Raw genomic sequence first — 15,473 nt, forward strand, 5'->3', positions numbered from 1 at the left:
TTAATTTTTCGAATATTATTGTGTATTAAACCAACTGTGCGTAATTTATACGCTTTATGCGCATATATAAAACGGTTTTGTTTCAGTTTGCACTGCATATTAATTAATAGAAGTACAATTAGTTGTGGTTGGGTGTCGCTAGCATCGTTCGTAAACTTCGTGTACGCACAACTCACGCCTCTGCGCCCGGCTCGGATACGTTCGCACTTTCGGGCTGGTCATAACGATACAACATGGCGCTGCCGTCATCCTCGCTCGTGTAGGCCGCCTCCAAAGTCGAAATATTTGCGAAAATTGAATTAATACCACACGCAGCGGGCGTTAGTGAATAACCAGTGATCCGCACAGTGTCGCACCAACGATGTATCATCGGTGAGCGATCGCCGCAGCACGTAACTTCAGCGATAGCCGCACGGTGTTTGTTTGCCAGCTGAAGAGATGAGGTGAGTCGCGGTGGGCCGAACGCATCGCTTGTTTTTTCTTGCATATATTGCTCTTCGCCCATTTCGCGTAAAAATTGCGCCCGTCCGGTGTGTTCGTACATTGTGAATACTAGAACGCGAATTGTACGCGATGTTTTCATTCATCCAGCGAACACACACGCAGTAGTAGTGCTGCACGGGGCGGGCGCGTTTTGTTTATTTCTGCTCCGTTTTCCGTGCGCAAATTGCGCCTCTCCCGCGACGAGCCGGGTTTGCTCGGTGATCTGCGTCCGAAATACACAAAGAATTCAGGCATACGATTCGCATTGTTTTCGTGCGGCTCGTGGTCCGGCGTTTTGGTTTATTTACGCGTTGTGCATAAGTTTTTATCGATTCCGAAAACTTTGGGTGTGTTGAACTCTCGCACCTTGCGATGTATGACTAAAGCCGGAGGGCGACGTAGGAAGCGGTCGGTCGGGCAAGAAGGGTGCCTCTTGCGTATGCGGAAATTCGCCACCGCCTGAGACGGCGGCTAACGACACACGCAGGGTTTGCCTCCGGGCGTTGTTATTGCTTATTACTTATTACTAATCATAGCACGGCGGTGCGTCGAAATTAACCGGCGAAGAAAGAAATCATGTCGGCGACGGTCGCCATGACAACGCGTTGATATTGTGACTGGGCGATGTTCTATTAATATCCAATCCAATTCACCATTTTCTTCTCGTGGATAACATTAAAAATCCATAAAGAAAAACATTTGTTTACGACGACGAGTCATCTGTAAAACACATCACAATGTGTAATTCCAAGTTTCTCATCGCCGTCGGTTTGTTACAGTCACATTCACATCCATATCCTGCGAGAGTGTTTGTTCTTTGTGCATTCAACTTTCATTCAGCGCTAATAAGTTGCAAGCGCATTTCTTGCCTCGAAGATCGTTAGTCACAAGAGGACTCTAACAAGAAATGCATGTCTCTGTAAACGCGACATACATTTCGTAATCGATAAAATTGCCCAGATACCTACTACGTGCCCGGCGAATTAAAAAAAAAACCGCTGAGTCTGTTTTGTGCAAATGTGAATTATGTGCATGTTTATTTTCTTTCGTTTGAATCAATTCGATTAGCTACTAATTTGTTTTCGAAGTGTTTATGGTGACTACTGTAAACATTTACTTTAACTAGTTGAAATTGTGGAACACTTTGTACGTTAATAGTGTTAACTGGCGGAAATGGAAAAAATTCCCCGGTGAATCAGGAAAATCGCGCGAATGTCGCGGAAATTTGCGGATCCGATTAGAAGCGATGTCATTACCACGGGAACGGCGCACATGAAACGTCCGACTTTGTTGGCGATATTTCCGCCTCACTTCCAGAAACGCACAGGGGATATTTGTGCAAACATGAAAGGAATGTAACATACCCTAAAATAGACGTGAACCGAAAAATAAATCACCATAAAGTCTTTTATTTTTTGCTCAAAATAGATCTTAGCGTAGAGATATCGTTTCCGCAAGCATTTGTGTTAATGAACGTATAATTAATTTCAGTATTGCCGAAATGAGCGCCAATACGGAAACACGCAGAAGGTACCACTATCTGAATATCAATGTTTGATGTCTCAATCTCATTTACATTCACTCTTTAACCATCTAGGTGTTTAGAATAGTTATTAGATGTTTATATTTTACGTATTTACATCGTGATTTAATAATTTATTGCAATTAATCAAGTAATTATAAATATTTATACGTCAAAGGAATTTATTGAATCACTTTGTATACATAATAATTTAATCGTTGTATACGCTTGCCGCTCAGGCGTTAAATAAAAACATCGAAACAATTAAGCAATCGCGAACGCCTTTAGCAAGCTGCACATTGCCAGGCGCCTGCCGACGTCGAGGCGGGTCTCTGGCGGCCCAGAAGACATCGATAATTTCCTAATTAGTGCACGCTGATTAACTGCATGCCTGCATGTAATTGTCCACAGCAAGACTCGGTCAAATGTGTGTATACAATGCGAGTGTGTTGATTTTTTGTGCGACGTCGGCGGGTTGTAAGCAGTCGTATTCAATTTCCACTTGGGGCCGACGTTCTTCATTCGCGCTGCGACGGACGACCGAATTAATTAATCATCGTGAACGTGCACGACGAATAGAAGGGCTAACCCGACTGATTAAAGTTTTAATTTCGAGTGAACTTGACATCGTAAAAGTAGCGCTTTATCGGTTTAGATTGTGTTTAATTATGACCTGATAGTTAAATACCAACAACATGTCTGATTAATCTGAAGCTATTATTTAATGTCTGATAGGCGATCGATAAGTATTTTATAAATAATATTCAAATTACGAGCGATAATTTATATCATGATTTAGTGAGTTGTTAACATGAACTCTGTGTTTGTTTTGGCCGTAGATTCTTGTAAAACAACGGTAGTAAATACTTTTTACGCGTGTCAACAGACTCTTATCAACTAAGTAGGAAATATGTCGCCGCCCTATTTGAAACTTATAAAATTGTGAAATATTGTATAAGGATTTAAGATGAAACGAATTGAATTTCTCTCAGACCAAGTAAAATTTATGTATGAAACAAACTCAAACTCAAATTTGTTATCAAAACTTGCGGTTGTTTGTTCCGGTGATTTCGAGATGGTTACTGTGATAGGTAGAATGTTGATAATATGTTGGCAAAATACGTTTATCGACCCTGACAGCGAGAATAACCGAGACGTGCAACGCTGCTCTGGGAGGTATCTCTGAGGAGTGCGCCTCCATTATTGTAAATCTTGTGGTGTGCATTTCGCAGCGCTTCCTTCCTATCTAACTTGTTTCCTTGTCTGAGGTTTCAGACGCACTGGCTCGTATTCTGAGCTGATGCAGTAGTGTATAGTGTTTAATTACAAAATGTGATATTTAGATGTTTGCATGCATAACATATCTGTTCATAATTTTAAACTACGTTGATAGCTGTATTTTGTAATATGTTTTTAAAAACTAGTTTGTATGCGAGAAAACGCTGCATCATAGCGCACAATGTCGATTTGTGCGCCTTTTGTGTGCGAATTGGGTCAGTCAGTGGAGTGAATCTCGGTCGAGAAGTGAAGAAAAGACACAGATACGTGCATAAAGTGTGCGCGTTTCGAACTGAACGTACCGCTCCGCGCGCATTATGCTTTTACACTGACATGGCGTTTTTGCATTGTGCACATTTGCATTCAACGCAAGGAAAAGCCCGCGTTGGAAAATAGTTGATAATGGCTTAGGAAGCGTCGCGCAACCCCAGAAAACCCCTGCGGGATTACGCTGCCACATAAAAAAGGCAAGCACGACGTTTGATGAATAGTTTATTTTACACTGATGTAATGCTACTCCACGACGCAACTTTTAGCCGAACTGCACTCGAGCAAAAGTCGTTAAATTGTGTTTGAACAAAGTTTTAAATTGGCAACCCGTGATTGATTTTATTGTCGTCGGCGTATAAATATTTAATGCGCTACAATCTACTATGCAACCCGCCATTCGCACGTGCCATCAACGACACATCACAGTCGGCTTTATTTAAAGAATACTGCACGTGCCTCGGACACACTGCAATATTCTATTTGTCGATTGAATCAATCAATCAATTATCCAACGACACCAAATCGTTTCGGGCTATTTTTAAGACGATTTGTTTAGATAATTGCTTTGATCTATATCAGACAAGATTTTTAAACTATGAAAGACGTTGTAAGATGTTATTCCGGGAGAGTCTAATACTTTTATTACACTTTTCTCACTTTCGTTAGGTCTTTTCTGAATGATTGCGCTAACAAAAAGGGAAATTTATGGGCTTACATAAAGTGACAAAACGCGAGATGAGAAAAGTTTTATTGAAAGCGAGGGAAAGTGACGCTTTTGTAGGCCCATGCGCAATTAACCAGCACCCGGCTAGACGCACGCCCTCATCCCCTGTTTGATCGTTTAATGTGAGCAGACGCGAGGAAGCCAATAAGCCCTTGGAATGTGTGCGCGGCGCTGCTTTTGTGAAATTTGCCATTCATTAAAAGAACGAAACAAAAGTTAATTGACTCAAACAAAGCCACAGACTTCTTTCAGACATGAAATTTATTCATTCCTGTATGATTTATGAATGAAAGAAAAATAAAATAATTAATGACAGCTTCTAGATGAAATTTCTTAATTAAGAAGGAGATTTTAAGTCTGCAAAATTACATATTATGTAAATAAATACACTTTGTTGATTAACTATCGGTTATAAATCTTAAATTGTGGAAAATTGACTTTGTTACTTTGGCCCGATTGCTCAATGGTTTTCATGCGTTTGTCTGTTGGCAAACACACGGAAGATTTGCTGGCATCGTTGGAGCGTGCGTTCCTTTCTAGTATTCGTCTAATTTTCTTCAAACAATTCAGTCTGTTTGTGAGACGAGCGAAGTTCTGTGCAAATGTTTATCTTGCATTCGAGGTTTTCTTCGCGTCATTACCCATTATCCGTAAAGCATTGAATAATAACTTTTGAGGGATTAGTTTTGTTATTAATGAGCTAACAGCTTACCGTTAAAAACTAGAATTATGTTTCAGTGTTAAAAATTTAAAAACATACTATTTAAATGTTACATTGTGTGTGGCCTTACTCATTCTAATAGTCATCGTTTAATTTATGTGCATTTGCGAATGTCCTCGTTTATTGAACTGCATTTCAGCAAAATAATTATTGACTTTATGAGGACGTTTTGAATTGGTTTTATTGAAAAGAATTTCTTTCAAATTTGGCAAATATTTTGTTTCGTTTGATGAGTTCTAGCTTGATTTATATTGTTCGGGTGGTTTTTTGTAGCTTAATTTGCGCGTAATAAATAAATAAAGCAAATGACATGCCAACTACCCTATTTCACAGTCTGCCTCATTTATATTCCCAGCTAGCCGGCTAGTGTACACGTTCATTTCTGCATGTGGGAGTATGAATTTCGTTCGCCAGCGCGCCTTCCGTTTTCTAGCTGCGAGACGGCGTGGCAGTGTCGGCGGCTAGGGCACGCGAATCCCCGAGCAATCAATTTTCATGAAAATTGGGGTCGAACGAATTAACTTAACTCGATGCAAGTGGGCCCAACCACAATGAAACATCGCGGTTGGTCGTGCGCGGTATAAAAACCGATATGTCCCAAACAACACAGGATTACCTATATATTTAATAATTTATTATTCAATTTAAATTCGAACATGGTAGCCTAAAAGCGACGAAAAAGTAAACATTAAAAAATTGTATGATTGTCCCGCTGAGGATTAAAAAGATAGCCTACAAAGAGAGGAAAATTAAGGGAAAATAAATTTAATATGATGATGCGGCTGAGTGTAACCACTGTCGTAAACTCGTAATGTAATGTAATAATTCAGGAAATGTCTAATTTGTCAGCTTGTTGTTGGCGGTTTGATGCTAGGCGTAGGATATTACGAGCTGTGCGCGGCGGCGCATTACCAAACATTAGAAGTTGTAAAGCCATAGATACTCACAGCATGTAAACATAATTCATCTTTTAAAACATATAAAATATTACATAAATATTACATGACTGCAAATTTATATTTTGTATTATATCGTGAGATATTGGACCGTGGGTATTAGTATATTCTACTTTGAATCATACGATTGCAAATTATTGTTCTATTGATAATTGTTTTGCTGATAACAATTAATCAGTAATTGAATGTCAGCACTTTGCTACTGCAACAAGACGCAAATACAAAATGCATTGTCTGCAATTTTAAAGCACTGCAATTGTTTCTATTGTTTTTTCTGCCTTTGAGTCATTTGCATTATTTTTGTGGAGCATTGTAAACATGAAGATTAAAACTAGGAAGTGTAGTATCAGTTGTCACGAGTTATTCGCCATTGTCAGCCAACCGACACGACGCTCGAAATCGAACGGAAATGCGATAAGGCTACGGTTAGAATGCAAGGTTATTTATTTATTGTCAAGGAAGAGTGGCAAATTTGGGAAAGTCTTTCATTGTTGTTGTTTGTTTTTAGAAATGCTGGGAACAAACGAGTTACACAAAAACTTAAATTAGAAATAATGTGTTGAAATGAGCGATGTTTAATATTAGTTTAATGTAACAGTTTTGTCATCAGTCAATTAAGATGAAACCTCTGGTATCTCAACTTATGCAACGTGTTACGTCATGTTGCATGTCACAAGTTCGGCAGCGCTGTGTTGCGGCGCATAACAGGCATAACTAATAATCTAAAGCGCAAGTGCATCGAAACAATGCAAGTTAATTATCCGTCGGCGCGGACTTGAACACCGCGTTTTCATTGTGATTAAATACACTCCAATTATAACAAGTGTATGCACAATTTGTCCGCGCTCGCGAAACTATTTTAAATTGATTTTTGTAATAAATCTTTGCGCTATGAATATTGTCGGTTAATAGTAATAACACTATTTAAATACGGCATTAGATGTTATCTATGCAAAATATTTTTAAGAGAAAAGAGTTAATCTAGTTTTAATTGTGAGTCCACTCAGTATAATAGTTGCTTGATTTGTTATGCCTGCCAAATGAACAACGCGATGTTGTTAGTACGTTAGAATAATGTTGGTGTACAGTTGAGGGAAGCATACATTTCACTCAATCGCGCGCTCTTGTTGTTTCGCGCTTCAGACTTTGCTAGAGAGGTTGGTTTCCTTTTGCTTGATGGCTGTGCCTTGTCGTGAGATTTTAGTTCGCAAGACAATCGACCGCACAACTCGAAAGAGTTCATAATCAAGTCATTCGCTTGCATTCACTTCCATTAAAATAACAATATTTACGTTGTGTAGGGCATCTTTAACGCGCGGGTTGCTTGAAGATCGCTACAAAATGGAAACAGAAATTAACTTAGTGGGAAAACGGAGGTTTTAGGTTGAAGTGCTTTTAGTTTTGTACTTTTAAACTCTAAACGGAAATTATGACTTCCTTTACATGTTTTTAATTTTGTTAATGCAAGTACAATTTTAGAATTTGTTTGTTTTACTAATTTTTTATTTGTTTTAAGCGCATCATAAAAAATATCTCTCTAAAAAATGAAACCTCAATGCATTTTAGATTGTCAATAATTCGAAATCAATACATACGTGAATATAACATAACTTATTCATACTAATTAATATTGTGCAGTTAAATGAATGACAATCATTGTTTATTATGCATCGACATAAATGGGACATATTTAATCAATATCGAGAATTATCTGGTGAATAATTTATTGTACCTTTCATATCAAATTATGGATGTTTAAAAAAGCATTTATCTCCGTTATTTTCGCAGCTTATCATTTAGCATATGCATAATCTGAAAATACTCATTGTGATTCTCGCTTTTACAAGTTTGAATTCCCTGTGAATCATAACTTTCACTCCCTTGTCAACTTTGAGTCATAAAAGTTTTCTTTTATTGCCGCAACCGTTTTCTGATATCTGCTTAATTGATTTTGAATTGTTCACACAGTCGCTGTTTTTTTCTCAACGTAATTTTGTTATCGTTGACGGAAATACACGCGAATTCCGTGAACCGCAACAATTTTTGTTCAATTTCGAACGCGAGTCCACAAGTCGATTATCGCGACATGTTTTTCCGATGAATCAATCGATATTACGGAATTGAACTACCTTTAAACTCACCATCTGTCGATCAACGCAAGCGGACATACTAAGCAATCGGTCACTCGGCGCCATCGTAGTCGCGCTGGTCATTCTTCAAGTTTAAACTAGGTACATTGCATCGATTCCTAGAAACACGCGCGGCTGACAAATCGGTTTCACTTTGTGTTCGATTAACCATAGCCACGCTCACCTTATTTTTTTACTTTGTTCCGTGTTTATTTAGAAATACTAATTCACTTTCGTTACTAATGACTAACATGACTAATATACTCGTGAATGTTAAAACACATGCTTTAATGATCGGCATTAAAACGGTACTTTACAACTTTGCGCTTACACACAAAAACAAAGATGTTTATTGCATTTAAAGATGCTTAAGTACACTTGTGTCGAGAAAACATTGAACTTGGAAATTACGCTCGGCGAAAAGCAAATCAGATGTTTATGTTTGTGTAAAATGTATAGTGTGCGTAATAATACGCATGTTGATTGTGGTAGCATCCGTGCACGTTATTGCTCTCATTAAAAACGAATTTGTTTCCATTAATGAAAAATGAGACAGACTCAAGGCTGTCGCCGCGCGCGCTGTCATACATCCTTCGTGTGCTTTTCATTTCAGTCTGAGGTGTGCGATCATTTTCTACTTTATTTTATATCCGATATTCGAGCGCGTAACACGAGGAAAGCGTGGCCAGCTGCTGCTTTGCGTTTCGTTCTGTTTCACTGTGTTTAAGTAGGTAAAATAACGATCCGGTGCCGGCTGAAAAAACCTCGCGGTGTTCAATGTAAATCGATGCAATTCAGTAGTGCCGTAAAATCGAAACATTTCGGACGTCTTCTGCGCTCGTTATTATCGTCACTTCGTGCGCGAGGTGATAAAATAATATTGTCAATAAGCAAATATTCACCAAGACAACCTCCAGAGTTTTATGATATTTGTACCAGGCAGGTAGCAAGTGGTACGAAACGATTAAATAAATGTAAAAGTGTTATAGCAACATATCTCAAAAAAATTTTATTTTAAAAAACGATCAGAAAACATCAAATATAAAAAGAAACTGATTAATATCAGAGATAGTTCGTGGTGTTGAGTGCGGGCGACGACTTTAAAGCAAACAAATACGACGAAGGAAAGGTGTTCAAAAGGTGTTCGATTTCATCGAACAAAGAACCGACGAGACGCATTGCAATGCGCTCCAGGCATCAACGACAACAAAGTGGCTCACGTCTTCTTGAGTCGCTCGAGTACTCGTGGTCATAGGAAATTAGTTTAATATCGAAGCGCCGCGGCGCGAAAACACGACAAAAGTAAAAGTGTTCTTACTCGCCGTGCTCGAGCAGGCGCACGCTCGTGCTGAGCACCGAGTCGTGGAGTGCAATTGGTTTTCTTTCTACGCGTTCGCGTGCTTTTAACTACCTGCTGTATAAAAGAAAAACGCTGCCCCAAGTTGCGTTTTTATTTTTATTCATAACTCGCGCTGTACGCGCGCGCGTTTAACTTCATTTCCCATCAAGTGCTTCGACGCTGCGCCTCTGTGCGTTTTTATTCGGTGAAGAGTGTGAAGTGCATTGTGCGCGTATCGGTAAATTGAAATTTAAAAAAAGTTACGAGGACTTCCTCGTCGCTGCTGTGTTCCGCTGCACTCGTGCACTACATCGCTCTCTGATTCGACGGCCAATCGCGGCGTTGTAAAGGAATGCAAAGCGAGTTGGTGTTAAGTAACACGAATTAAAAACGGATTTAGTATTGTTGGTTGATGTGAGCGCGCCGGACGTTCAACACTTGTGGAGTGCGTGTTGGTGCTTATTTCATATTTTCGGTCGTTTGTCGCTTTTGATACGCGTGGTAATCTACTGCGTGTCGGTGATTACAGCAATTGTAAAAGCAGAAAAGTCAATTCTGCTGTTTACGATTGGCGCCTTGTAATACTCGTACCATGCGAACGCGAAATTTGTGCAAAAGCTCTAAGATAACAGACGAACGTTAACAACGCGTTTTATTGCTTTGATTCGGTGATTCATGCTGATGCAGTTATAGGCGAATTGCTTATTGTTGTAACAGAAAACAAAAGTCACCACCGTTGCCGTGTCCGCGGTCATTCAACAACGCTCCATAAACAGTACAAGCGCAAAATCTGTTATTGTTATATCGAATTGTGAAGTGTATGCATAAATGCTGAGTAAACCATTTAGACCAAAATTGGATCAATGCTAGTGTAAAGTTAATTTATAAGTTTATCAAACATTTTTGTGCGTGCGTCGATAAAATGTGTGACGGTGATCCTTACAATGCGTTTTACAAGGAATACGATGATCAGTACGAGGTGGAAATGCGCAAAAAGCGCCAAAGCTGGGAGCAGTATTGGGCATGGTTCGTTTATGTGATATGATTTTACGCACGTTTAGAAATTTATCACAATTGCTTATTACCATATTTGTCCTATCATTTCTTTAAATGGTAAAGGCTTTTACAACTGCGTTTCACTACATTCTTTTGTTTTCATTGAGTCACCATGGTTAGCCAGATTGTGATTATATTTGTCCTAATTTCGTCTGTTTTTCTTGTAGTGAGCAATCGATAGCGAGCGCTCGTGCGAGCGTGATGGTCTACGATGACATCAATAAGAAATGGGTGCCGTCTGGCAGCTCCTCTGGTTTGTCCAAGGTGCACATCTACCAGCATACTGTTCAGCAGACGTTTCGCGTTGTCGGTCGCAAGCTGCAGGACCATGAAGTGGTCATCAACTGCGCAATTCTTAAGGGGCTCAAATATAATCAGGCAACGGCGACGTTTCATCAATGGCGCGACAACAAACAGGTGTACGGCCTGAATTTTAGCTCGAAGGAGGATGCCGATCTTTTCGCGCGCGCCATGTTTCACTCCTTGGAGGTTCTCAGTAACATCGTGCGACAGCCACAGCAACAGTATTCGCCGGCACAGCCACCCACACAGCAGCAGTACGACGAGGACATGGGCTATCGTACAATGACGCGCGAGGATGTCGCCATGATTCAAGAACGGCGGATATCTACTGCGCTCATGTCGCCGCAACAGACGTCGCCCATGAACAATGTGCCTCAAGCGCCAGCACTACCTAATAATGTAGTTCAACCTAGTCCAATATCGCCACCTTCCAATCCAGGTAATATTGCAGTAGAATTTCTTGTGAGTTTTGTTCTTATATTAATATTTTAGGTCATCAACGTACGACAAGTGCACCGCCAGCACCACCGCCAATGAGTGGTCCACCACCGCCAATGTGTGGACCGCCACCACCTCCGATGGGTCCTCCGATGGCACCGCCAGTGCCTCCCATGGGCCCACCGATGCCAGCCATGAACGGTATTGGTGGTCCACCTCCCATGGGTCCTCCAATGCCGATGATGAATATTGGCGGCCCTCCGCCTCCGCCACCACCTCCAATGAACATGACACGTTCAGCAAGTAGTGATCAGGTCGAGAATTCGCTTGCGGCTCAACTGCAAAACGCGCGCTTAAAGAAGAGTCAAAAGAATAACGCGCAACCGCCACCGGCTGAAAACAGTGGATCGTCCACAAGCAGCGGTGGCAGCAGTAACTACGGTACGATAGGCCGTGGTGGCGGTGGTAGTATGGCTTCCATGATGGATGAGATGGCAAAGACTTTAGCGCGACGGCGGGCAGCTGTGAGTTTTGCTCTCATATAAGAAAGAAAAAGAATTTTTGTATTGCTACATTGATCTTTAATGCAGGTTGAGAAAAAGCCAGTGCCAGATGATGACGACAAGAAGGCAACGTGGGAGAAGACCAATACGCTGCCGGCTAACAGCGGTAAACACGCGCACAACGGCGATTCGCCGAAGAGTGTGCGTAAGCGATTCGGGTCTGCGTCCGAGGAAACCATCCTCAAGGTGAACGGACTCACCGATGGACTATCGCTCGCACCTACGGATCTTGAAGCACTCAAGATCGAACTAATCAAGGAGATTCAAAAAGAAATTACAAAAATGAAGCATGAAATATTAGACGGTAAGTTGCTATGATTTTTCATATACTTGAAATATACAATCATCAAAATCTAGTTTCGCAATTACTTAAACAAAATTTTGAGTTGCGTTTAAGGTTTTTTCATTCATAAATTACTTTTACGGCTCTACTTTTTACTTAGCAACTTTGCGATTGTCGTTAAATGTACGAAGGTTATAAAAACTTTAATGGTGCAGATGAACGTACATTTTATAGCTTAATTTTTGTATCGAAAACTTTGCTTGGCGAACTTTTAAAGGCCACCAAAAAGAACTCGTTTATAATGCAACGTTATACAACTTTCAATACCGTTTAAAGCACCGACAGAACAGCGGTACTCTAACAAATTAACACAATTTGAATGATTATCTCCAGTTTTATTGTTTGTGCCGTTGGCTGCTGCAACTGCAGTCTATTACAATCGTGCATTCAATTAACTAAATGCTTGTTTTATCTGTTCCAGCAATCAAATCAGAACTGAACCGAAGATAATTTAGCATAAACGATGTTGCGAACAAACACATCAGCGTTAACGTTAACCCTAATAAGAGCAAATAACTGCAAATTACTGCAAGAACAATTTTATAATTTTACATTCTTAAGTATAAACTAGGAGGAAGGAACGAGCGACACGCGCGCGTCGGTATATAACAGCGGCGTTCACCATTGATGATAAACAACGTTCGTAAGAAAACATAACACTACAAATTAAGTACCGATATGTATTTATTAGTCAACGAGCAGTAAGGAGTAGGAGATGAGCATGAAGTCTGTTGGTCAGAACAGATTGAACTACAACTTCGCAAAAGTAAGTATTGTATAAAGTACATGGATGAACACGAGGAGCTAGCGTATTGATAAAACGATAAACGATAATGTGGATGTTTCCTAAGGCTGTTTTCCGTATTTACAATTTATTTATATGGTACGATTAGCGATAAAGATGAGAATACAACCACCGGTAGGGAAAAATTCTACAGCTACTTATTAACGATAAAAAGTAACTAACATAATTCTTGCTACCGTAAACTGCAAAAAAGGAGAAACCCACCAATATTACAAACATAGAGCGCTATACACATGCAATATACAAAACATTCTACTAATAATCAAACGAAAACAATCGGTTGTGTCTATTAAGTAATGAATTGTAGATTGAAAATGTAAAATTACACATGATAGGACGATAGGAAACGAATATTACAGAAAATGTATAGAACATAGGCAATGAGCAAGTATCCCATTTCAAGCGGGTTTCCTGCTCGTTTTAAGACAATTTTAATCGATGCGAATGCAGATGGCATGGTACGTGGAGCGGAAGTTAACCGGCTGATAAATAACTGAATATATTACATGTCTTTTACATTTTTGTAACAATACGGGTCTGTCATTGTTCATCGTCGCTGTTTTTTCGTTTAGTTATATTCAACACGTCTAAAACCGGCTGCGGGTCATCGTTATTTGATGGCCAGTGTCAGTATTTCAAGTTCACACACTTGCATGATTGTATTTGCAAGAACAAATAGTTTTACGCCACAGCCATTGGTTGTTGAGTGTATAATCAGGATTGTTGACACATTGGTTGGAAACAATTGCAATGGTTTTGTCTGTTTTATCTGATGTTGTAAATTTCGATCACTGTTATGAGTTTTACTTGTTGGTATAGCAAAGCAGACGAAATTCATTGACTAGATCAATTGAAGACCGACTGGCTTTGTTTGACAAACATCCTACAGACTTTATTCAGCCAGTGGATCGTCAAGAGGGGACATAATGAACAAACCCCATGTTTGCAAACGATTTGTGTTTGTTAAACAAATTATGTGTTAATAATGTTGGATGTTTCATAAGTTAAACATCAAATAGTCATCTGATGCACAACGATGAACGTGAACTTGACGTTATATGTTGTATGGCTTGTATAGATTAACATGATTTGGACCAGTGAAGCATCCAACATGTAATCATTCACATGACAAACATATTTCCGATATTTTCATTACAGACATTTCGATCAGTTTCAAGTCGATTCGTTCTCTACTAATTTTTTACGCAGAGCGCATTATTTTTGTATATATATTATATATTAGTTCATAAGGACTTCCAGTATTTATTAAACATAAATTATACACGTTCATACATTCGACACAGATAAAATTGGAAATGTGCCATTCATCATTCATTCACATACACACATCAGTCACGGAAAATTGATTCGAACAAAAGCGCCGATAAAAAATGTTAATCGTGTAACGTGCTTTCAAACAAATATTCAACGGAACTGTGTATATTCGTACCTAGCGAAAGGCATATTTAATTAAATATAAAGAAAAACTACTGCATACTCATGTAAACACTAAACATTAACAAAAATCATAACTTACATTACATACATCGAAAAAACGATTCCATTGTGTCCTATTATACATACATAAAAATGTTTTATTCCAAATCATTTTGAATCTTGTATGTAATTTGTATAATTTCGTAATCAGCGAAAGAAAGAAACATTATTAAATTTTACTTATAGTATACAAGATGAAAATTATACATAATCATAAAAAAAAGGAAATTCAAGATTGTAAGCAAAATGGTAATATTTGTTTATTACACTTATAATATGTATTAATTTCCTAAATAATGTTTACATATTTGGGAGAAACAGGCGTTAACAAAGCGAACTTGATTAACGACGATGATGATTTCTTTTTGTGATATTTTGCTTTCTCTATTAAATTAAATTTTTGTCTCAATGTTTGTTACGTTCTTTTAGCGTGCACTGCAAACGAGTATATTTATAAATTATACAAGAACAAAAAAGATTTCTATAAATGTAACGATATTGATTAATATACGAAGTACATAACTATGAAAATTTACAGATTGTGATCTCACGAACAAATGCAATAGCACAATTTTCATGCGTTTTTGGAAAAAGTTTCGTTTGTATTTTCAATTGTAAGTGAGCCGAGAAGAGGGAAATTATGTTAAAGGAGTAAAACCAAAAAGTAAATGTATGATGATATTATTGTGCGGTGCGATACGCAAAATATGAAGCCATGGAAGCCGAAGAAACGTGAAACCAAGATGTTTTTTTTTATGTTATATGTACCGCCGGTTTTTTGTACATTTTTCGATTTTACTACAAACAAAATGTATTTGAAATAAATAATATAAATATGAAATAAAATACATGCTTTTATCTAAAATATTGAATATACACATTGAAATTTAGTGTTTATACAAAAAACAAGGTACATTTGAGTTATTTAGCAGCCATTAGCAACCTATAACGCATGGTTGCATATATTTAGGAGGCATTCTATTGCTCCGTGTGGTTTCATCTTTTTAGTTGGCTTGATTTTCGCAAAAGAACGCGAGAATACGGCT

General features: G+C 38.7%; 1 protein-coding gene and 1 long non-coding RNA gene across 4 annotated transcripts; one reads left to right on the top strand and one right to left on the bottom strand.

Annotated features, from left to right (window-relative positions):
- Positions 1-177: 177 nt before the first annotated feature.
- Positions 178-15,273, top strand: ena (ENAH actin regulator enabled). Of its 3 annotated transcripts, XM_065303926.1 has the most exons (6): positions 178-443; positions 1,975-2,013; positions 10,646-11,220; positions 11,274-11,743; positions 11,810-12,086; positions 12,547-15,273. In XM_065303926.1, the coding sequence occupies exons 1-6, from the start codon at positions 439-441 to the stop codon at positions 12,573-12,575; spliced, it is 1,395 nt and encodes a 464-aa protein (XP_065159998.1). In that variant the 5' UTR covers positions 178-438; the 3' UTR covers positions 12,576-15,273. The 3 variants fall into 3 exon arrangements, with proteins under 3 accessions (XP_065159998.1, XP_065159999.1, XP_065159997.1); XM_065303927.1 differs by lacking the exon at positions 1,975-2,013 and having other exon boundaries at positions 180-443; XM_065303925.1 differs by lacking the exons at positions 178-443; positions 1,975-2,013 and adding an exon at positions 9,605-10,448.
- LOC135793125 (uncharacterized) lies at positions 7,261-8,395 on the bottom strand. The gene is made up of 3 exons (XR_010548521.1): positions 8,268-8,395; positions 8,096-8,202; positions 7,261-7,288 (listed from the first exon to the last, which is right to left on the bottom strand). It is a non-coding gene; the product is annotated as an uncharacterized lncRNA (long non-coding RNA).
- Positions 15,274-15,473: the final 200 nt, after the last annotated feature.

Source organism: Atheta coriaria, unplaced genomic scaffold, assembly GCF_025399875.1.
Source record: "Atheta coriaria isolate IRGN ID8LTWV9N9 unplaced genomic scaffold, Caltech_Dcor_3.1 hic_scaffold_6_pilon, whole genome shotgun sequence".
Classification (NCBI taxonomy): domain Eukaryota; kingdom Metazoa; phylum Arthropoda; class Insecta; order Coleoptera; family Staphylinidae; genus Dalotia; species Dalotia coriaria.